Source organism: Odontesthes bonariensis, chromosome 10 (assembly GCF_027942865.1).
Source record: "Odontesthes bonariensis isolate fOdoBon6 chromosome 10, fOdoBon6.hap1, whole genome shotgun sequence".
NCBI lineage: Eukaryota > Metazoa > Chordata > Actinopteri > Atheriniformes > Atherinopsidae > Odontesthes > Odontesthes bonariensis.
Window position 1 is genome coordinate 17,392,588 of NC_134515.1, and position 24,219 is coordinate 17,416,806.

The 24,219-nt window shown below is 41.2% G+C and overlaps 1 protein-coding gene and 1 long non-coding RNA gene across 3 annotated transcripts; one reads left to right on the forward strand and one right to left on the reverse strand.

Annotated features, from left to right (window-relative positions):
* Positions 1 to 518: 518 nt before the first annotated feature.
* Positions 519 to 7,107, forward strand: LOC142390251 (uncharacterized). The gene is made up of 4 exons (XR_012770446.1): positions 519 to 607; positions 981 to 4,543; positions 5,723 to 5,839; positions 6,248 to 7,107. It is a non-coding gene; the product is annotated as an uncharacterized LOC142390251 (long non-coding RNA).
* Positions 7,108 to 9,645: 2,538 nt separating this feature from the next.
* plekhn1 (pleckstrin homology domain containing, family N member 1) lies at positions 9,646 to 22,800 on the reverse strand. 2 transcript variants are annotated; one of them, XM_075476551.1, is made up of 16 exons: positions 22,590 to 22,800; positions 20,923 to 21,013; positions 20,588 to 20,749; positions 19,584 to 19,664; positions 19,013 to 19,103; positions 17,076 to 17,209; positions 16,254 to 16,403; positions 15,181 to 15,261; positions 15,002 to 15,077; positions 14,116 to 14,261; positions 13,639 to 13,791; positions 12,775 to 13,017; positions 12,150 to 12,305; positions 11,596 to 11,838; positions 11,303 to 11,363; positions 9,646 to 10,491 (listed from the first exon to the last, which is right to left on the reverse strand). In XM_075476551.1, the coding sequence occupies exons 1-16, from the start codon at positions 22,661 to 22,663 to the stop codon at positions 10,307 to 10,309; spliced, it is 2,127 nt and encodes a 708-aa protein (XP_075332666.1). In that variant the 5' UTR covers positions 22,664 to 22,800; the 3' UTR covers positions 9,646 to 10,306. The 2 variants fall into 2 exon arrangements, with proteins under 2 accessions (XP_075332666.1, XP_075332665.1); XM_075476550.1 differs by having other exon boundaries at positions 11,596 to 11,841.
* Between the last annotated feature and the right edge of the window lie 1,419 nt (positions 22,801 to 24,219).

A 24,219-nucleotide genomic window follows, 5' to 3' on the forward strand; every position in this document is an offset into this window, starting at 1 on the left:
GTTGCATGATGTCAGAGGAGCCACCAGTCTCCCATTAAGAAGTTCCACTTGCCTTATTCCGGCTCTCCTGCTGTGTCTGGAAACATTGCATTGGAAAGATTCGGATCCACTCTCAAGCCATGATGTCACATCACAATCAGCTGACTGACACACACCTCACATGATGCCCATATCTGCTGAGGGGGCTGCTGCAGTATCTGATGTCAGACTTGTTTCTGCAGGCCCTGCTGCATTTTGAACTCTATAGTACTCGTTTAATCACAAATCACAATATATAATGAATAAAAATAGGTTAAACACAAATATCTTGTATTACAGCAACATGTCACCAAGCCAAATAATACTTGATTTAAGACTAACCAGTTAAGCAGTTTTCTAGTGGAGAATCTATTTAAAGTTCTGAAATGCTATACCTCTGTTGGAGATGGCTGCTGTAAGAACACTGCGTGTATTACGTGATCTGAAGCACCGCTCTATATTTAACGAATCATGGGGCTTGCTGCACTGCATGCTGAGGCACAAGAACGCCCACGAGAGTGGATACAGCATGGGGCTGCTGCGACTTCCTTGAACCGTGTCTCATGCCCGACCAGCTGAAGCAGAGCAGGTAGGACACCTGTGCAGAGGAAAACTACACATTCGAAAAGAAAACGAATTGCTGCCATTCTGCGTAGCTTCATTTCATGTGAGCTCAGATATAGATGCAGGCTACCTTTTTGTTTATAGCCACAGCTTTTGCAAGAAGTTGTATTTTCCAGTTTATCATTTGCATGATTGAATTGTGCTGCAAAAGATGTCTCCAGTTAAAATCACTATGGCTTTTTTAATCTGCCTTTTTAACTTCTCAAGGTTTGTATTTAAGCGCGTATTATGCAATATTTGTTCATTGGAGGACACTAAACTTTTTTTAAGTAATACATCTACTTTTACACTTTTATTTTTTTTATATTAGCTCTTATAATTTATACATTTTATTGCAGGAAGCCTTTAGGCTGAGTCTAAATGGATGACTTTGAATACAGTGTGGAGATCTGTGACCGTGACTGGGAGGGCTTCTTTGCCGAGACCGAGGAGTGTAATCTGCTTCCTCCTTCATTAGCGGGCGTGGATGACTCAGGAATGAGCGACATTGATGACACAGGGTCCTGTCTTGCACAAGAGGCCCAGAGAATCGACCCAACACAAGACTCCTCAGAGAATGAGCATCATATTGATGACACCATAGAATATGAGGGATCCCCTGTGGAGCATTGCCTCACTAAGCATGGCATCGGAGGCCTTGACAGCATTCTCTCAGGCAGTGAGGAGGACTTACACTTGCAGTCAGTCAATATATTTTTTGAAAGGCTGAAAAGTGTCACAGAGGCTGAGCCGAGCCAAGAGAGAGTTGGAAACAAAGCGATACAAGAGGAGGAGCACTGTGGTAATGGGCAACAAGCCAGTCGAAACTATTTGCTAAAAAACTTCCCCAAGTCAAACACGCTGCCTGCCAGGAGTGAAACAGCACTTGGCACAGAGACCATGAGGCCCGTCGGCACCAGTGGGAACTTAAAGACAAAGGAAAAAATCAAAGCTGAGTCCAATATTTCCTCTGATCCTGCAGCCTTTAGTAACTCAAAGGTCAAGAGTTGCAAACCATCTGAAATAGAACTATTCATTAAAGAGAAACCCAGTAGAGAAACAGGAGTAAATGAGGTAACACAGTGGAATCAGTCTCATGACTCAACAAACAGTGTTATCTGTTCAGAAAAAACACCTCAGTCCTTCAGTGTAGAAATGTGCAGAAGTCTGGATGAGCAGGAGGGTTTGTTGACGAGCCAAGTAATACTCAGGAAAAAGTCTGGTACGAGAGAGGACTACATCCCTAACCAGGAGTCGTCTCCATCTTCCTTTCTCAGGAAGAAGAAGAAAAAGAAGAGACGACTTAGTGTGGAGGCAGGACAGGCATGTGAGAGGCAGGCTTTAGTCAAGCAGACTGACTCAGAGGAGGAGCAGCATGCATCAAGAGAAGGAGCAGGTCTGTGTTTATCAGAGGAGTCACTTCATTTAAATGCACCACAAAAAAATCTCACCTATCTTCCTACTCCATATTCAAACACCAGCAATTTGCCAGTGGACATGTCTGCTAATCAAATAGAAAATGGGCATTTGCCAAATGTCGTACTTAGACGGAGGTGTACAGCAACAGGCTTGGCTGAAAATAATTTGACTAACCACAAGACAGCATCCCCCATGAGTCAAAATGATGACAATGTAATGTTGTCTGCGAGCAACGGTACTAATGACGCAACACTTTCACAGCTGTGCAGCAAACCACAGGTGGAAAAATCACCTGGATTGTTTGGAAATGAAAATCGCAATCATGTCGTAAAAGCAGGGGATCTCCAGCAGTGTGATAAAATGAATACTTCTGCCAACGGCTGTGAAAATGAACAATATCAAAACTATTCCCCAGCAGAGGTCAAATCAGTCAGCCTTTTACCAAGTGCAGAGTCATGTGCTCCACCTGTGGAAGTCAGCCAATATGTCAAACAATCTGCTGCTAAGTCAGTCCTGGCTGCAGAGGCTGAAAATTCTGGCAAAGATAAAAGCATGCTGTGTCAAAGTGAGCTCCAACAACAGCTGGAAAGGGACTGTCCTGACACTAATCAGCGTAGTCGTACACTGGAAAACGCTCACTTTTCTGCCTCCACAATAGCTTTGATCACTTCTCACACTCTTGATGCGAAATCTTCACCACTGGAAATCAGTGATGAAGTGATCGGCACCAATCTAACATCAGATTGTATCAATCAGCCACATGACAAAAGCTATGTGCCTACAAATTTGTCCAGTTTAGATCCAGAACAGCAAACAGATCATCCAATGGTTAAAACCTCTGACATTTCATCAGAAAAAAACATCCGAAATCCATCAGAAGCATCACAAAAGTTGGTTTTAACAAGCAACAGCCAGACAGAAACCAAACTGTCTTTATCTGAAGACTTACTAATGAGTCCTTCAGATATCACCCATGTGTCATCCTGCTGTACTCTGGACACAGATTCTGTCATGTCATTCTCAAATGAAAACCTCACAGACATGTCGTTAAGCTATAGTTCATCTGCCAGTGAACATGAGTCTGGAAGTCAAGGTGAAAAAAAAGTGCCAATCTTGGTAAAACAGGAGCAAGAAGACTTTTCATCCGGACCCGAGAGCAAACCAGAATGCAAGTGTGACATTTTGGGTGAAGCAGAGGACGCCATCACTGCATCAAAACCTTCAGACGAACCTGAAAAGATGGAGAATTCGGGGTCTGCCATGTCTTCTTTTTGGAGAGAGATGGAGAAACTGACAATAAATGACATTTTGGGTTTACGTAATATTAGCAAAGCTTCTCTGCCACCTGTTCAGGAGAGTGAAGAAACTGACATATTTGCTGTGTGTGATCCAGGAAATTTTACTCAAAATCATGAGTCCAAGCAAACTGAGCAAACCACTGAGGAGACCTCTGTTATTAAATCTTATTCTTCAAGGAGTGAAGTCACCTGGGACAGTGAACCTGTCCCAGTGAGCCATGGTGGTATTATTTACCCAGTAAATACGCTACTGGCATCTGTGACTGACACTTCCGAACCTGTTCTCAGTGAAAGGGCTCAAAAATGTCTCAAAAAGATCTCCAAAGCTATCAGCGTGCACAATTTACAGGCTCTGGAATCTGAGTCGTTCAGCTACGCAAGGAAGGGTGAACCTTTACAAACCTTTGATGAAAGTGAGTCTGTAAAATTTGAGGATTTCACTGGAGACTGTGCACCGAAGATAGACAAAGATGTGAAATCTTTACCTTCCTCTGACAGTTACAGCATCTCTCTCACAGATATATTTCAGTATCTCTTTGGAGGCAAACAGTCAGTTCCCCACCACTCTGCTACAGATGACATATCAACCCTCTACACTGGTGGAAACTCTGTCCCTGAAACATATGATCACTTCTTCTCAGAGTTTGATACAGAAAACTTCTTCTACCCTCTCATAACAGCAGAAGAAAAAAAACAAGACAAGACAGTTCCTATATTTTCCTGTTCTCGCTCAGCTGGAAGAAATCTACAATTCCCAGAGGCCTATGAGTATTTCTTTGCATCCTCCTCGTCTGACGATTCTTCTGTGGAATCGGATGAAGAAGATAACTGCCCTCCTGTGAGGATCGTGAGCAGGTTCAGTCGTAAGGAAAGCTCAGCTGAGATTAACACTGACATATATGAGGATTTCTTCACAGACACTGACTTTAGAGATCAATTCTTCTGTCTGAAGTCACTTTCCTTCAGGAACATCAAATTTTCAGCATCTAATTTTCAGAAGCAGAGGTCAAACTCTGTGTCTCTTGTACCTGTGAGGCGAAGTTGCAGATCCACTCTGAGGGCTGATCCTCACCTCAATGCGCTGGGAAACCCAGATGTAATGGTTCCTGATCCGCTGCTCTACCACTTGGACGAAAGGATCTCCAGACAACTCGCACAGCAGCCTTTCATATACGAAGACTTACAGGCGACTATTTCAAATCCAGGTAAGTCCACTGTAAGATAGGGATTCATACGGTTACAGTGGAAGCTCATGAGGCTTTAACATTTGTTGTTGCAGTCATCAGAATGTTTCCTTTATTGCTATTAAATTAGATGTCATGTGAATTTAGGTTGATTTGACAACACCTGATTCAGAGTAACAGTTACTTTGTTTTTTACAAAACAACACAAATCTTCAACAGCAGACAGTTCATGCAAAGGTCAAAACGGCAAGAGAAATGTGATGTGAGCACCGAATTCAGTGTAGCACCATCCAGGTGAGCAGCATCAAATGTCTGATTCCAACATTTTCACAAAGCCGTCAGCTCTAAAGATGGTTTGCATCATGTTTGAACTAAAACTTCCACCCACGACATTTCATCAACATCAGGTGATGTTTCAGGTGGTTATTATCATGGGTTGGCCCACTGCAAGCTTAAAACATCTCAGTGACTTTGTGCAACCTTAATTTCAATGTGATCATTCAAAGAACAAAACCAGGATTAGTGTAATCCTCTGGGCCATTCTGTCCTTACGGAACCTTTGGCTGACAGTCACAGAAAACAATGCACATGCCATATTTGACCTCTTCAAGAAAGCTCTCTTTGTGCTTCACATGTGGACAGTTGTAATGCAGACACATCCCACTCAGCTGTTACAGTCATGACCAGGACAGATTCTCTTTCCTCAGCTGTCAGACGACTCTGCGAGCACGTAGTGTTGCAACCCGAAGGAATGATACTACGTGATAACTTGACTTCCCTCGATGACTGTCTCCTGTAAGCTGCCAGTAGAACACTCTAATTTATATCTGGCTGCGAAGAGAAATAAAAATAACTCGTCTTGACGAGTCTTTATGTAAATCCTTCCCTGATTTGAATTATTAACGCAGCATCTAATGTTTAGCACTTACTTCTCGAAAAGGCCCCCAAAGGCCTTCTATGTTTGCTTAGCAGGAGTTTAGCCAGGTGTTAAGAATTTACCAAATCCTAGTGTGACAGAGAAGGTCCTAACGTACTGTATTATTGGGAGCATTCCTACAGCTGTTGGCACGTTAAATGTCAAATGAAAAATACATTAACCTTCAAATGGACGTCAGTGGATCCGTCAATGGATTTTTATCAGTCTTTGTTTTGCATTTGCATGAATTGTTCAATGACTCAAAAAATTTCCTCTAATTCAAGGGTTGGATGCACCCCTCATGGCCCTCAAACAGTCAGATATGTGTCTAGTTTGCATTGCTTTTGCTTCATGGGTGCTGAAGACTGCAAACCCACAAGTTGGAGATGCCTGGAAGGCTGGTAAGCATGTTAATATTATGTGTAACATTGAAGTACTTAAAATCATTAGAAAAGTTAAAGTTGCAAATCCACCTTTTGAAACTTTAGAAAACGTTAGATGTTAATTTGATGTTACAAAGCAGGTGCCTATGTAGTCTCTATTTTTCCTATTCATGCAACATATGCAACATTTGAAAAAGTGAGATTAATAGGAAAAAAGGAGTTCTTTAGAGAATGAAAGGACTCTTTGATTTATTCATACTCTGCGGCTTTAAAACATTTCCAACAAAAAAATTCTCTGGTAACATTGTCAAAACAATGACAGAAATCAGCTTCAGAAGAAGTGAACTTCACAAGAACCGAAAGCAGTCACTGTTTCAGTCTGGTGAGTTATGCGATGATGCACTTTCTCCTTTTAATTTCACACAGTTCTGCTGGCAAACATAAGTGCTCTCTCAGCCATCCGATACCTGCGTAAGTACGTCAAAGTGGAGGCTGCAACCAATGAGACGAAGCTGCATTATCCTGCACTAACATATCCTTGATCTGTCTGTTTCTCAATACGTCATGATTGCAATGCCTCATTTTCTCATGAATACCTGATACGAGCCTCTACACGACCTCAATCCTCGGAGGAAACTTGGATGTGTTCGCGCTACAGTTACGTCGGTTTAATCTTCAACGGAATGGAACATTTTAAATTCCAATGATTGAAGTTTTTCCTAGATTATTGTGGGAGACTTTTGGGAGACCCTTTGACATCATAGAGGATTCATATGAAGTATGACGTGACCAAAGGCAGAATGAGACATGTTTGTTCATTTGAGAGGAGGGTTTAGACATTTGTAAATAATGTTTGTAAGTATGTTCTGCAGGAAGATTAGAGGCAGGTTTACTCAGAGCTGTACAGACTTGAGATGATAGATTAATGAGCTATTTCATTAACTTGAGGGTCTTGAGGAATGTGGCCTTTTTTGAGCCTTCATGTTTCCATATCATGAATATTATGTAGCATATTTTTTGTCCAAAGTTTGTAAGATATTCTCACCGCCAATTATTTGTAATACTTTACAGATATATAAGAGTGGCATCTGCTTCAGCGTTAAATGTGGCGATTTAACAACGCTCCCTTCAAAAAGTCATTTTGAGGACAGCATTCTGTATCAGTATCAGCTATAAATTTTGTGAAGGGCACTTTATTCATTTTCATGATGGATCATTTGTAAATGAATGCATAGTGTTGCCTTGTACTCTAGATAACTCTGAGCTGTTGATTTCTTTTAGCTGGCCTACAGTAAACAGTATCTTTGATTTGTGTCCTGTTTCTTGTTCAAAAAGCTCTCTGAGGAGTGAGTGAAAGCTTCCAAGCACTAGAGGGCGACATAAGATAATGTAAACCTGATCTGTGTCAAGCGATACAAGTGATTTTTATAAAGAATTAAGTTTAGAACTAAATTCAAACTTTAGGATACTAATTAGCATAATAAGGCATACTGTTGTGCCTACTGGTAATGCTGAAGATTCATAAAACTGTTTACGGGAATTTTATTTTTTTCTCCAGAAGATGGCAAACTTAAATTTATCAACTAAATACAAGAAATATACTCAAAACCAATGTAATTCAAAGCGTCACTGATTCGTCACTGATACTGGGGGTTTCTTAATCAAGTTTCAAATCAAATTTGATTGTATTCCACTAAAACATACAGAAGTAGCTGAATATGCTTCACAATATGATAAAGAAATAAAGCCAAAATGTGTACATGTGTGCATCTAAACACTCAATCATCCACATATATATGATTCTACATTTAAGATGACCCATTACTAGCCCCAGTATGTTCCACATAGATTTGAAGAGAAAGCTTGAGTAAAGTCAATTTTTTTAGTTGGTCATCAGAGGAAATCTAACACCCATGTGGAAACGTTTATGTGCATAGATGTGACATAATGTCATAAAGATACACGGGCGTGTGGAAATAAGCAGGAGCCTGTGACTTCCGGGTACTCAGTATCTAACGGTAATCTGCAAACAAGGAGCAGCTATTGGAGGTTACGGAGAATGTGATTTTGTTTCCACGGTAACAGGTCTGAGTGAAGACATACACTGGTTTATTGGTCAGAAAAAATATTTATCGTAATTGGTAAACTGTTATGTAACAACTGCTCAAAATATCTTTTCAAGCCAAGAAGACATTATTACTTAAAAAGTAAAGCCAGTGCCAAAAAAAACCCTGTTATGTATTATTAACAATTCTAAAGTGTAATTTGTCTCATTCATTCATGTTCACGTTTAATCTTCATTCTGATAATTAATCTTCACTCTTCCGTCTCTGATCTATCACCTCCTACTATTAATTTATTTTATTTTCCTTTGTTAAAAAGGTCATGTTACTGTTTCAAAAATTTAGAATATAATCACGTGAAAAAACTACACCCTTTTAGTTTGAAGGTTTTATCTTCCAGGACACAACAAAAAGATCATCTGGTTGTCCACAGAAGTGTTTCCCAACTATGGTCCTCAAGGCATAATGCCCGGCATGTTTTCCATGTGTCCCTGCTCCAGCACACCTGATTCAAATGGATAGGTCTTCATCTGCCTCTTGCAAAGCTCAAAGAGCTGAAGAGCTGACACATTTATTTGAATCAGGTGTGTTGGAGCAAGGACACATGGAAACATGCAGGGCTGTGTACCTTAACGACCAGGGTTGGGAAACACTGCTTGACAGGTCTTAGATTCAAGTCAATATATCCCTCATATGAACAGCACATGACATTATTTATTTCACAGTCTAATTTTTGGCCGTTTGCTGGGTCTGGAGCAGTCAGGTGGGTGTTGCCAAGGAGGAAAGACATCAGCAATGAGCCTCGAGAAGTAATTGTTGCTGCCCATAAATGCAGGAAGGGTTATTAGGATATTTCCAAACAATTGTGTATCATTCTACAGTGAGAAGAATTATTCACAGGTGGAAAACATTCAAAACAGTTGCCAGTCTTCTCAGGACAGCTTCACCCCAAGGGCAGGCAGTTCGATACTCAAACAAATTACAAAAAATCTAAACACTGCATCCCAGATGCCACAGGCCTCATTTAGCATGTTAAATGTCAACATTCTCGACAGTACAATTCGAAAAAGACTAAACAAGTATGGCTTGTTTGGAAGGGGCTTGCAGGGGAAAGACTCTTTTCTCTAAAAGTAACATGGCAGCACAGCATAGGTTTGCAAAATTAATCTGAACAAACCACAATACTTCTGGAACAATGTCTTATGGAAAGGAGAGACTAAGGTAGAGATGTTTGGTCATAAGGCTCAGTAGCACATTGAGAAACCAAACATAATGTGTCCGCACAAACACCTCATACCAATTTTTCAAGCACGGTGGTGGAAGGGTGATGCTATGGGCTTCTTTTGCAGGCGTAGTACAGCGTTTAGCAGAATGGCTGGAAAAGAAAATAATTAAGGTGTTGCAATGGCTTAGTCAAAGTCCAGACCCTAATATAATCGAAATACTGTGACGGGACTTTAAGAGAGCTGTGCATAAACACACTCAGCAAACCTCGATGAAGTGAAGCAATGCTGTACAGAACAGTGGCCCACCAATCCTCCACAACAATGTAAGAGACTGATAACATCAAACAGAAAACAACTATTTTAAGTTTTTTTGCTTTTTGTTTACTTCATTTTCCACACGCTACTTCTATATTTTGGCTTAGATTTAACTGTCACCGTTTAATATGTCATGTGATGTTAATCTGAGGTAGTATTTACCTCATTTTAGGGCCTTTTTTTTGTACATGAAAGAAAACCCATATTTACGATAAACAGATGCAAACTGGTTGGTACATTTTATTGTTTTATTTCCAAATATAAATAAACACATCAAACAAAAATGATAAAGTCATACAGGTATCAGCACTGTGCAATGGTTATTCTAATGTTAGCATCTTTCCAACAGTCGGTTGAAGGCACATCTATTTGACTTAACAGTACAACATAATAAAATATTAAATCTACAATATTTACAGGAAATATACATATATTCTTTACTTTCACAAGCCGTGATGGAATGCTTTGTATTGTGTACATTTGAAACAAAATGAAACATATGTAACATGAACAGCTGGTTAGAATATTCTGAAAGTAACACATATTAAACTGCTGCACTTACATACACACATACATACAAAAATATTATTAAAACTATACATTATGTACAGTACAGTCTGCTGACTTCTCTTTTGAATGCTACATATCAAACAGAAAACTGAATTGTGTGTCTGTTACGGTCATACAGTACTGCTTTTTTTTTCATACCTGTGCTCCTCATTCCTCCTACCCAACATCTGACGAAGCAGATCCTGGGATTTGTTGCTTCATACTGTACACACTAGGAGCAGTTCGGGCTGTGCTTGTTGGCATTTATTATCCCTCTGATAACGATCTGTTGTTTGCACACGTCCAGACGAGTGCCGGGCTATTGTTATGTTTTATGACCATCTCTGCTGGGTTACCATGGCATCAAGGCCTCTGGCCCCAAAGTTTAATCCTGTCCACTGTGTTGAAATTCCAGACGCTGGCTGAATCATTCCAGTCTCACCGTCGTACTCCCAAATGTTGTCATAGTCCATTTCCTGGTCATCTGGTTCCGTGGGTTCAAGGTACGAATGTCGATCTATAAGAGTGAAAGAACATTCCCAGGCTTTTAGTTTCAAGCAATGAAAGACAAGCCCAGCCCTGACTGTGTAAACAGTCTCAAAGTAATTATGGAGTGAGTTGTCTTGTCTCAAATCATAACCTTACTGTAAAACCTGCAGTGTAACATGCCATAGTTCCTTCTTTGGTGATACCCTTTCTATTAACACATAAACATGTAACCTGAGAACTGAAATGACACGGTAGTCGCACATCTAAGAAATAATCTGTGATATAAATTCAAGGCTGTGTCCAGTTGTGTGCTGTCAGTCACAGTGGAGGAGTATATCCTGTGTGAACAGTATTCTCTTGCACTGATCTTCCTCCTGGGACAGTGGTGCAAATGGCATAAGGAGCTGCACTTAGCTCCATTTCATATACACACTTCATGAACCTTCAGTTCTGTAACCTTTAAACCGTCTACCTGCTGACAGCATAGAGTTCAAACAATCCAATCCAAGTGCATTCCGCATTGAAATTATGATGCACTGGAGAGTAAGCAATGTTCTTGATGGTATGTAGGAAGGCGGATCATAGTGCTGACTCTCATAGCTCACATTTGTGAGGAAATATGATGCAGTAGCATTAAAGATTTGAAAGCACATCCATTCGAATTGTAAATTCATCTTGCCATTGTGTCAAAATAGCACTCAGTTTTCTTTTTTTTCAAATTAGGACTACAGGGATATAATCATTTACTATACACACTTGACTCTTGAGGTGACACAGAGGCACAGGATACATAAAACAATGTTTCATCTGGTTTATGATTGCATGCCTTCAGTGCTTACCTGGTGAGTAACCATAAGGCATCTGAGTAGTGTTCCTCACATAGCTCGACGGGAGACGTATCTGTCCGCAGATGTGAAAACAGAGAAAGTTACTTCCTGCAATGAACTACAACAAACATTCTCATGTTTCCTAAAATATGTGTTTCATCTGAAGCATCTGTTTAAATATCACCTGCAGCACAACTATATATATACTTGCTTCACTACCACACAGCATGCCAGCATTTCACTTTGTACTTCAGCATTCCAAAATGCGGAGTGTCCTTGGAGATGAGAATCTCTGTGCTTCTCACCTGCTCTTGCACTTGGCTGGGCGCTGGCAGCAGCTTTAACTTTGACACGGCCTCTGCTCTCTGCTCTGATTGGCTTAGAGGAGTTTCTGACTCCTGGCTGAAAGCATGTCCCTTGGAGTTGGTCAGGACCAGGCTTCTCCTGCAACGTCTGCCCAAGGGAGGGGTGCGGAGCTGGAAGGAGGAGGGGAGGAGCTGGGGGTCCTGATGGTGGTGTCTGTGCTGAAACGGTCCATGCCAGCTCTGCTGCTAAAGAACAGAGACGGAAATTGTTCGTTGGTCAAACTTCTGAAGACTGCCATGAGCAATTATGTAAAAGGACATTTTGATCTCATCTGATCTAACCCCTTTAAAGAAGTTGCGAACACATTTAGATTTAGAAATCTGCAATGAAACTTTTACTTCAGGTAACTTTCATAAGAGATTTAACATCCTCAAAGAAACTCATCAACAACTTGAACAAAGACGTTCATATCTGTTTATGTGGGTAGGAACTGCTTGATATCAGATGCAGGTGAAAACTGAGACCTTAGATCCAGTATCGTTGACCCACTTACCAGTGGCATGGCCTCCTCCAGGGAGTAGATTTCTGGGCTGCAGGGCTCGTCATACAGAGGCGATAAAGGTTGTCGTGGTGCGCACATGTCTGAATGGCGCTGCGGTGTGTTCAGCGAGTAGTTCAGGGATGTCTGTGGTGTGCTCCAGCTGTTAGACTGATCATAGAGGATTCAAACAATATCAGATGTTAGTGAGAAGAGACCATTTTTTAGGCTTTAAGTCAGAGAGATGAAAAAAGAAAACAAGAGATCCATGCCTAGCTTGCTGGTTGACAAACTGTCTCTAAGTTGAATTTTGGATTAATGCCAGCTATGAAATGCAACAGTGGAGAAGCAGAGATGTCCACTGAGCACAATAACTTATTTTCCGCCTGGGATTTACTTTGTTTATGGATCATAGCAGACATATTATTCTGTGCAACATTGAGTAGATTGATCTTTCAACCTCACTATGCATAAATGCCGATCTTACTCCATCTGTTAACACCATATACCGTATAAGATGTCCCCTCTCAGCCTACTGCTTGGTGTGCCTATTTTAGTTACAGTGCATGTGGCATGTAAAGTAAGTCAACAGTCTCTAAGGGAATATTCGGTTATCAAGTCAGACGCCAGACTGAATTACCTTGACAAGTGGTGCTTTCTCTAGCCGTTGCGGGCTGGCGTGATGCATGGCGGAGTAGGGCGTGCTGTAGACCTGAGACAGCACGGAGCTCTCTGCAGGCTGGAGGTAGGCGCTGTGCTGGGGGGATGAATAGCGCAGTGACAAAGGTCGTGGGTCGCGTTCTGGCCTCGTGTGGGAAGACACGCTGTTGGTTCTGCTGCCAAGTCGGGCAGTCTCAGTCGAGGAGGGACGGCTGGAACTGCGCTGTACATGCAACAAACGTACCAAAAGAAAGATGTCAGCCAAGGGGCATAACTTTACAACACGTTTTGCATCAGGGACTTTAAAAACCCAAGTGCTGGGAGGCAAACCTTATTATCTGGCTTCTGTATCTACAGTGTTAGTTCTCAGTACGTACTGTTTTCTGTTTTTAGTAAACAAAGACATGAGAAATGTCTCCATCAAATTAATTGGGAGAGTGGTGATGGTTAAGGTTAGAAGTTGAACAGCAACATTTCCCCTCATGGGGGAGTTTGGTCAAATGTCCTGATAAAGGAAAGTGTTTCGGGACTTTCTAAGGACTCAGAAATTAACGAGAAAAGTTTGTATTGCTGAAACAGGATTTTGAGACTTCTTATTTTCATAATTTCAAAAGGTTTCTTTTGCCTGGTCCATTTTTTCCAAAAGAATCAATAATTAACACCTTAGCAGTCATAACAGTAGAACCTTGTTCTCCACACCTTACTTTATAATTAATTTGATAAAAGAAAGGTGTTGCTCATCTCCACCAACAAGTGCAAGTCTTTTTGCAGAGAACTGCTTAAGTGCAGGTATTGTTTAGGTCAAGAATACCGGAACTTAAGCTGTAGCACACAGCTAACTTACATAGAGGGGTTCAGTGTATCCAGGGGACAGAGGGTTGTCCTCATGAATGGGTGTGTGAAAGTTCTGGGACCCATGTCCATGTTGTGGCTGGTTGAACTTCAGAGAATCCACCCTTCCTTGGCTGTTTCCACTCCATCTGTCGAACCGTGGAGCCTAAAGATTGACGGACACAAAATTGAATTAAAATTTTTAATTGTTTAAATGTGGGCAAAAGCGTTGACACTTTTATCTATTTGGATCCTTTGCTGATCAGTTTAATTGTTGGTACAGAATATAGAGGACATTTATGGGCATGTAGAATGTCAGTTTACAAAAGAGACAAGGCCAAGTTGTCTCTCTCCTTTATCACTTTTACACTAATTTAAATCCACTTCATCTGCAGCTTTACAAGGAATGATACATTCAGTTATGGATCATTAGCAACCGTGGACAAAACGTAATGTTCTGGCCAGGGAAAGGAAAGCGTGCAGCCCTCACCTCTCTGTTTGTTGGGGTGTAGATGATGTCATACACTGGGGGCGGGGGAGTGAGAACAGGCACGTCAGCAGCTTTGAAATGCTGGATCCAGTCACAGAACTCTGTCCTATCCAGACAGGACACTACTATGGGGTTGATCAGCTTGCCTGGTAACAGACAGGAGAAGAGGACAAAGCCTGTCATTTGGTCTACTTGCTCAATGGAATGTGCTACAGTAAGACTTATTCACCAGGGATAAAACCAACTCATTCATGGAGGGGTTGCTCTCTGTGACGTTAGTAGATTCGTAGAAAAGGCCCTTTAGCATAAAATACGCATAGAAATGTGCACTCATTAAAGTGCCTTTAACATGTCTGTTTAAATGACAGTCAGCACATGTTCATGATGCTTGAAAACTCTAATTATTGTGTCCACATGTGTCCAGTCCAACTGGAATTGGACTTTTAAAATGCTATTGGCATGTTAGTCCAACTAAAATTTTACTAAATTCAATTTCTCAATGTCAGACTAAGACACACAGATAGTGGTGTCGGAAAGTATTACACAGATGACAAAGAAGAAGATGGTAAACAGAGAATAATCACCATCTCATTTGTTTTAAAAAAAAGCAAAGCACACAGCACATGAACAGAGCTGTAAATATGTCCAACTCAACACACGCATAGGACTTATTTCCCGCAAGCTAAATTGTTGTCGACTGAAAAAAGCTCAGTACTAACAAGCTGGGAATCATCACCTATCGTAGAGGAGTCAAACATACTTATTTTAGTTATAAATTGATTCCACTTTCCCTTTTTGTATTCTGGGACGAGGACAGTAGTCCAAATAAATGCATATGAACACAGTGAGTATGTCAAGGAGCAGTTCACTGTTTCAGTGTACCTACCTTCAATCATGAAGGTGTTGGGCTTGACATCCTGACAGGGTGTGGTGACCGTGAACATGTTGAGTGGAAGTTTGCCCTGTAATCAGAATGGCTGTTTAATACAACTCCCGTATGCAAATACATGCAATGTACCGGTTGCATACATTTCAAGTTCAACAGTGAAAGGAGGTCAGTGGTACCTTATAGAAGAGCCCATCGCTCTCCTCTGATAGGATGATCAGGGTTGATGGATACATCACCAGCAGTCTTTCACTCTGTTCCTGTGGACACAAGATTATAGGGAGCCTAATGAAGGCTGTGCAGTCGCTGTGTGTTCATGAGATATATCTATATTCAATGCATCTTATCCAGGAGCCAAATTCCAGTGTTACATTTCCCGAATATATTTTTGTGTCTATAGTTTGTGCATCAGTTTTGATGTTGCATTAGATAGAAAAAGATAGATGCAACAAACAAGGCAAGGCACAAAAGCAACCGTGACACCTTGTGCAAACATTTCGAAGCTACTGATTTTATCCTCTAATACTGTGTTTTGGATAGTAGATAGTAGATGTTAAATTCCAGTGAAATCTTCAGTCAAACCAGTTTGTGGAACCTTTAAAGGTGCGGCAGAGTTTATATTTCCTCGCTCTTAGAGGGTGTGTCTGAACAGACAGCTGACATTCCAGCTGTGAGGTGAGTCGAGTCAGTGCGTGAGCCAAGCAAATGCTTCTCACACACCCAGGCCCTAAATCACATCAATGGAGCTGCCGCTGCTTCCCATAGAAAATGAACAGATATCCATGCAAGCTGTGTCATGACTACTGTTTTTATGTGAAGCTGTATCAGCATAATTTGTTGTTGTTAATTTGGTGATCTTGTCTCAGTTTAGTTAGTCGGAGTCAGGTATCTGTCAGTTGGTTGTCAGTTGGTTACATATGTGTTACTTAGTGGAACTCTTTGACAGGAAAGTAAATACAGTATAGATATAGTTTGCATAGAAGTGTCACTTCCTGGTATGGACTCCACCCTTTTCACTCACTCCTTACATTGTGTTGAGGTAATGTGTGTGAGTTGCACAATTTGAAAACTATGTGAGTCACCTGGATTTAGAGCTGATGTTATCCTGTTTCTATTCATCATGTGAAAAATTCCCAGAGTTTGAAAACATGTTTATATTACACGTTACAGTGGGCTGCACTGTACTGTTCCATTTACAGGCAAGTGAGCGGTAATAGTGATTCACTCTTGATAAGCAGCAGTGAAGTGGTACCTGGCAGGGCAGGTGCTGCAGGCGGACTTTGGTGACATAGGTGATGAGGCCCAAGCTGTCCCGCTGAGAGCCCTCCCATTCGTAGATGGGCTCTCTGTTGATGGAGTTTCTCAGCTCCTCTCTTCCTTCGGGAGTCTTGACCTGGTTCAGCTAAAGAAAGCAAACAACGGAGAACATGAGTTAGGCAGAATCTTCTCTTAAATAAATATGAACAGTGCTGACAATAAGCAAACTTAAACACATTGATGTGGGTTTGTCCCTAGGAATTTCACATGTTTCTTCATCCAAAACACTTCTAAGCTAAGGCTTATTCAGCTAAATTGTTTTCTTCTTGCATGACACAACTAAGTTTTTGAGTTTCATCAGCCACTTCCCCACCTGTGGGTATAGTCAGCACTTCAACCCCTGTACAGATGTTAGGTTAGTTTGATGTGGGCTGTAATGCGGTCAAGGCCGCTCCCTAGTATCCTGGCCTCAGGGAGAGCCAGCAGTGACCCAAATGACTCACCCAGCTTACACACGCATACACATCCTGTTTTATCAGGAGTGGTTGGAAGCAAAACTAATCCGTCAGGTGGAGGTGGAAAAACATGATCAAGTACTTGTTTGAATTTGTATTCTGACTAGTCGCAGTGAGCAAAGCACAGGTTGAATTAATCGTGGCTTAGTTCCAGAAAGGAACCCCTGGTAACCAACAACATCCAAGCAGCACACAAAACAGCAGGACCTCCCCTAAATCGAATGCACACGTTATCTAACATCAGCAATTTTGCTTCTTCCACATGTCAAAATGTCACAGAAAGAAGCTGTTGTTGAACTTACTCTAAGTCTTGTGAAGTTTTCCGGGGCGAATGCAGTGCCTCCATTCGCCTCAATGTTTTCTTTGAGCAGGCCAAACCACAGGTCCATTTCTTCTTGGTTGGCACAGTATACGATGATGGGGTTAAGACTGACACCTTCAGAGTATAAAGATCACAAAGTCAGAAAGAGAAAGTGCCACCCAGGTTTCTCATTCAGGATCTTTTTTTTTTTTTCCTAATCAAACACGTTTCTGTCATGTTACCAAACCATCGGTGGAGTTTACGCTCTGCTTCCTTGTTTACTGCAAGTTATGCAACAAGTACAATAAACGTTAACACATGTTCAGGACAGTAAACCACATGTAAGACCTGCCAAGGAAAATGTCCCTTTGACCTGCTGCGTTTGGCATTTAAAGATTGGAGCAGATTTTCCCTCCCACTGACTGCTCACCCAGGAGGAATGAACAGGACCAGGGATGATCAGAGCTGCAATCTCCCTCTGCCTATCAGGTCCACACATACCAGAGATAACCAGCACAGATACTCATTCAGATATTCATTCCACTCTAATTGTTTGGAACCACAACTGGAATTTTGGCTGCTCCTCAGTAAGCAGCCATTCAAGTCTCATCTGTTTGGCTCATAACTAAAGTCCTTGACCACAGCACTCCCTAAAAAAAGTATATTTCTTTTACTATTTTAAAAAGTTAATTTCACATGTCCCAGCAGGACAGGCACAGTGAAAACTCTCATTCCAACTTTAAGTTAACTCACAGCAGTCATTAGCTATTGTTAAAAGTAATTATCTGTCATTAGCTAAGTTTCACAGCCACATAAATTCGAACCATGCCAGTGCGTCCGGGAATTCTTAAACATCCGCTTTGGCTGTAGTTGCTTTGTCACCCTCTAAGTCACCAACAATGGCCTCGCACGGGGAATCTCTACATCATATCTCTCACTTGACTCAGAATTTTGTCAGACTTCCTCTGCATGTTTCCTGTCAGTGATTCCTCGCAAAAGGTTCATAAGGTTTCATACTGACAATAAAAGCAGCTGAAAGACTATACCACAAGATAATAAGCTCGATCTGGGAAATGACTTAACCAATTTCATGATAAAGAAAACACCAATGAGCGTCAATATTTTGACAGCAGTGATTTTAGTAAGATAGTAATGAAACCTTATACCGTCAAGACTGGAATGGATTTTCCCACTATTGTGGGTTTTTTGTTTTTTTTTCACTTAGTAATTCTGAATTAATCCCTAGAAAATAACTAAAGCTAACTTCATATAACAGCAGCTTATTTCTTCTTAACAGAATGAAATTATCACCTAAGTGGCATTTTTAAAAGACATTAGCTTGAGCACTTTTTGGAATGTGCCATAGATTATATGCAGTGACAAGGCTAAGAGCGGTAGCTGGGCTTTTCAGCACGACAGCTGAGCTGACTGAAGTGCACCTGTTGTCTAACAAGGAGGGCCTTTAAGGCCGGTTTGGCCCCCTGACCACGGCTCTAGGGGGCACAGATCTAGTTAGTCTTGGGTTTGAGAGAAGGTGAAGAGGTGAGGAGGGTCGCGGCACCTTTGAATCACTGGAATGTGATAACATCGGAAATGCTGCAACCTGGTTTTTTAAGCGAGGAGAATTTGATCCATAACTGATGAGTTTAAGAGACATAGCAGACCACCGGCAGAGGTATAAAAAAGAAAGAAAGACAGTGAGCACTAATCTAAGTTTAAAAAAAAAAAGAGCGAGCAGAACATCCAGCCCAAGTTCTCACACCTTAGCTGATGTTTAAAGTCAGCCACAACTTTACAAACCTGTTTGATTCTTTTATATTCTCATTGATTGATTTGTCAAACTCAACACAGCCAATAAAACAAAAAAACGTTGATTATAACATACCAGGGCTCGATGCCAAGTGCCACTTGGACGCTTTTCAGCGAAGACAAACTTACCGTTTATTTGGAAGGCGAATTCCTGGGGTTGGCTGTGATTGCAGTTCTGTTGCAGGTTGCAGATGGTGAGTTCTTTCAGTGGAAGAGTCCCCTGAACACGAAACAAGACGGGGCTGAATCTTAATCATTCAGACAAAGACATTTTACTTTTCATAGGCTAACAGTAGCATCCACCTCACTGTTGTGCTCTGTTAGAGCAGACTGTTCGGCTCTAAATTTCTAACAAATAAATGAATCACTATGGAACTGGGGTCAGACATCCAAGCAAGTGATGTATTCATGTGCGTCTTCAATTTGAGGTCATTTGTAGTCTGACTAATACTGCGTGCAGGAGCTTAGCTGTCTCTTTTTCAATCGAGTCGAGCTCTCAGCAGGTACGAAGATTGATGATTAATGGCTGCTCACACTTTACGAGACAGATGAAGAACCATAATCATACTTTCTGTTTACCAACAACCAGCTGGTTGACAGGGGGCTATGACAAAGGTAATGACGTAATATGAAACTATTTTGAAAAAAATTATATTCTTTGTGGTGGCGGTACTGTGACCTTGAAGGATGAAACAATTACCTGGTAAGTGAGTCCAGTTGTGTTGTTGGAGACAAAATGAAGATGTGTTTGGAAGAGATCCAGGAAGCAGTCATGTATTTCCTGCAGAGAAATTTAGAGAAGAATGAAGCTGATTCAGAGATAACACGTGATAAAAATGTGTTTTGAAATATTCATTTTTGATGGAAACCAAAACTTCTATCCCTATGTGGCAGGTATCGCTGTTATAATCAGAAAAAGATCAAATCTGCTGGTTTACAGTTGATGGAAAGAAGCCTTGCATGCATTTACAGTAGACTTGTGTGTTACTGTCTGTTCTGGTGTTCATTCCACAGCCTGACAAGCATTGCTGAAACCTTTGACAGGAACTATGTCTCTCAGGTTATTTAGTATTGTAACGGCTTATTCACGTATCTTCCGCTGAGTCACGCAAATGCTCTGGCTTAATAAGCTGGACATTTTTGGGGGAACATTTTCTGTTATGATACAGTGTGTTCTTTAGCCTTCATGACGCCATTTCCCCATCAATCTTTTCTCTTTGCGCTCTGACAGTGCCGTTGTGTCACGGCTCAGAAAAATTGCAGTTCCCACCGCAAGGAGCCGGCATGTCCTTTATCAGCCCATGGGATCAGAGGAACTCTCTCTACCCTGAGGTTCCCTGTTGGGGATGTTTCACAACTGCAGCAGAAATAAGCATGTCCAAACACTGACTGCAGTCCCCTTTGTGAGAAAATGATTGGATTATTCACAGCCAGCCACCACAGCAAAGCCAACCATGTGTTTCAGTGCGTCCCAAAGGCAGAGCAACATCCTGTTACGCTGTTGTTTCTTTTTTTTTTTTTTTTTTTTTCAGTTTGGGAACTCACTGGATTCACATGGATGACTGACATGATGTGTCACTATAGGCTTGGCTACTGGTTAAAACCACAGCGAGGATTTTGAACGCATTGTGTTTGTATTCTTTCATAGTTGCCTTCCTGATATTTCCTCATACATTCATTGCTATATGACACTGTTCCACTCACCTGGCAGTGGGAAAAGCGGAAACGAACTTTGGAGCTGTGAATCATCCGTCCATAATTCTTCACGTTGATACTGCTCTTCTTCCAACCACTGGCTGGGTCATAAGGAAAGGGAGGATCCCATTTCATGTTCTCTATCGTCTGTAGATCTTTGTGCGACATTTCCTACAAGCAGTGACAAATGTTGGTACAAATACTGAGATGAACAAAATGTTTGAACAGGCAATCTGAAAGACTGCAGGGAAAATTGAACACGTTGACATTCATAGCAGAGCATTTTTGTCTGTCGTACAGATGATGGAGTATCATGTTATCACCATGTCGATGAAGTTTCTTACCTTCCTGGGGGAGACTATGTTCAGGATATTGATGATGCTGTTGGACTTCTCTTGTCCCTCTTGGGGATTCTTTTTGCGAAGCAGGCGACTGCTGCTCATGAGAGAAAAAGACATATTTTTACCACTCACTCTCCAATGTTTACCATCTATTTCATGTTTGCAGTTAATTCACTTCTGAACTGAACAAAGAATAGTTCCTGTTTTTGAAAGTTCACTTTGATGCTGTTAGATGGAGAGAAGATATGCAAATAAACATATTTTTTGCTCTTTTTTTCAAATTCAGTTATTACAACAGATCAATAACTTTTAATCATGTTTTGTGACTCCTGTCCAAGCCCATTCCTTTGTCTTCGTTCCATCAATGACAGCTATTTGAATGATAAGAACAGTCAGGTTTTGTGTTCATGACACTGAGGATATGTGTAGGAAAATCAGCATTCAATGTGCCTCTTTGTTTTTTGCATGTCCCTCATCTGTTACCATTAGTGTCAAATCTTTATGAGGAAGTGCCCTCACTGCAAAGATAAGGCGAGGGACTGCTTTTACAATCCCAGCTTGTTGTTTATCTGCTTATCTGTACATTTGTGTGCCAGCGTCCCCAGTGTGCAACAACGTAAGCTTTTGTTTGGGTGGTGGGAATCAAGGACTGTCTATTCAGGAAGCCCATATCAGCATTAATCATTCATGGGTGTCAAGTGAATGATACTGTTCCCTTTAAACCCCTTTTTAAAAATGTACTTGTTTCACTGAGAAAAGTATGAACACGACAGACTTTGGTGCAGTATGCAGTTGCAAAGTGAAAGAGGAATGTGCTTCGTATAATATAGGTAGTGGATTTGCACACCCAACATTCTCTAAGTCTGTGGTATTCAGCACCACTCACTCCCACTCTCTTTGGGGAATACCTGAGACTCACCTGATTCAATAACACAAAGAGTCACAGGGGTAAAGGAAACAGGAATACTGAATGCATTGTTTGTGCTTAACCATGGATCCAATTTGGAAGCCGTTGAGTTTTTTTATAAGCCCAAAGCTTTCTCCCCGCTCTGTTTTGATTTGAAAACTAAGAGCGGCACAGCATCTTTGACAAAACCAGACCCTGAATCATCACACAGCACAGCACATAGGAATGGAGCTGCATGGGGCTAATCAGAATCAGGTGTGATGGTCCAGCATAGTCCCTCTGTAACATGCCCAGGCATATAATCCCAGAGGGTCAAAGAAAACCAGATAGAAATCTAAACGTAATAAACCAGATCTTAACGATTAAAAACTACAATATCCAACATGAGATCAAGATAACAAATGGGGTGAGAGATTTAAAAAAAAAATTTTTTTAAGCAAAACCAGATTAATGGTCAGCTGGCAGATCAAGTTCACAGAGATGCAAAGGGAAGGGCAAATGGTAACTGGATCTGACACCATTGGCCAAACAGGTATCACTCAGGCACGACTTAGGGACTATCCAGTATTATTATATGATCCTTAACCCAGCCTGACAAAATTCACAAGTGGTTTTTAACCCCTCAACTCAAATCCTGAGAATTCCTTCCAGCTGAAATGCTGAGTCTAAAATAACAAAGAGCAGTCAGGGGCATGACATGTGCTCTGTGCACTCACTGACACAAGTACAGCATGAATACCTGGACAGGTCAAAATTGCCTTACCTGTTTCTGCGAATGAAACTCTTGCTGGAGAAACTGAAGTTGTGCTGGGGGACACATGAAATGCTGCTCCCCATGCTGGCGTGGTCTGTGGGGCTTTACGCTTTTCTGTCAACAAACTGTACTCCGTTTGTGATGAATGAGTGTAATCCTAGAGAACCGTGCACTCCCTGCAGTCTGACTTGTACTGAGTGAGAAGTGGGCAGGGAGAAGGTTGTAAAGTCAGACTGTGAGAGTGTGTCTGCGTTAAAGGGGTGGAGCTCAGGGCTGTGTCACAGTCTGCCTGGTGAATAAGCAGCAGGATTCACACTCCCTGTGAGCTGTCTCTGTCTGCTAAATCAATCCCAGCAACAAAGGCAGAGGGCTCCGGTTGGAGTGTGCCATTTCACACCTTGCAGGAGCCAAATGGAGCTCATTGTTGGGTCACAAGTGCAGTGAGTGGGTCATTAAATGCACTGGATAGTGTCAATCAAAAAGAAGATGGGGACTTCAACTGGCATGCCCTGACATGAAAGTTCCTCCACACTTGAGTATTCTATTTATTACTGGCCTTCATCACATACGTGTCATTTTGAAACATAAGTATCTTGGGAGTTTCGTTTTACGGAAAGCTTCGATGTTGCTTTTCTTTTATGATTTAATGGAGGTTCATATAAAGCACAGTTAAAAATAGAAAATCACTATGACATTTAACCCCGGGGGGGGGACTATATCTGGTTTCACACTGTTTTCAAACATGGGATTGTATGTGTTCTCCTATTGGAGATGTGAAGAGGGGATAGTTTAAACAAGAGACTTTTCAAGGCAAAGGTCAAAATTTTCATACAGTTAGAGGTGTATGCAAACACACCTTGTTTGCATATGGGGACGATGCTCCTGAATTAAATATTCACCACCGTAATGTGTCACTCTAACTAATTCAAGCACCAGACTTGGATAAGCTATCATTTCTAAATCTAAAAATCTAAATTTTGCCTTCTTAACACACAATTCTGTCCCTGAAGTATCGACATTAGAATAGTATCCTCCATGATAAATACAGACAACATTATGTAATGTTAATCAGCGCTTTGTCAGATTTGAGTTTTAGCTTCCTCACTTAGTGTCTTGTTTATAGATTCCCGTTTGCTTTACTCTTGACTCACACTAGAAAACATGTAATTTTCCAGAGTTGGTCAACAGGACAACAGGACAGTGTCAGGTGAGCTTATCAAATACACCAAAGAAGTCAAACACTCATGATCACGCTGTGTTTGCCCAATAATTAGGTCATTGTTTTTTTTGTGAGCCGCTAAAGTCTCGTCATAGCATGAAATATACGCTGCGGTTTGTCAGTTAATTCCAACCAGTTCAACTGGTTGTTGAAAGGGATACACCTGAGGCACCAACAGTCATCAGCCTGTTAACTGTGGAGTCGTTCTCACTTCCAGCCTCCAAGATAATGCTCTCATTTTGACAGCTCAAGTAATTCAATCAATAAGGGAGGTGATTAGAGTAAATGTAAAACAAATATAAGAGACCAACTACATATAAAGACAATGTCTTCAATCTTAGTTTAGAAAAATCTGAGTACAATAGACAATAGTACATTTTATCATTACAATACACTGTATTAGATAAGTTTTGCATGAAT

Coding starts and splice junctions, on each gene's coding strand:
- plekhn1 (XM_075476550.1), bottom strand. CDS start 22,663: ATGGGGAGCAGCATTTCATGTGTCCCCCAGCACAACTTCAGTTTCTCC. Junction 20,750..20,922: donor ACATAGTCTCCCCCAGGAAG/GTAAGAAACTTC, acceptor CACTGCTTGTAG/GAAATGTCGCACAAAGATCT. Junction 13,792..14,115: donor ACACCCCAACAAACAGAGAG/GTGAGGGCTGCA, acceptor GTCAATCTTTAG/GCTCCACGGTTCGACAGATG.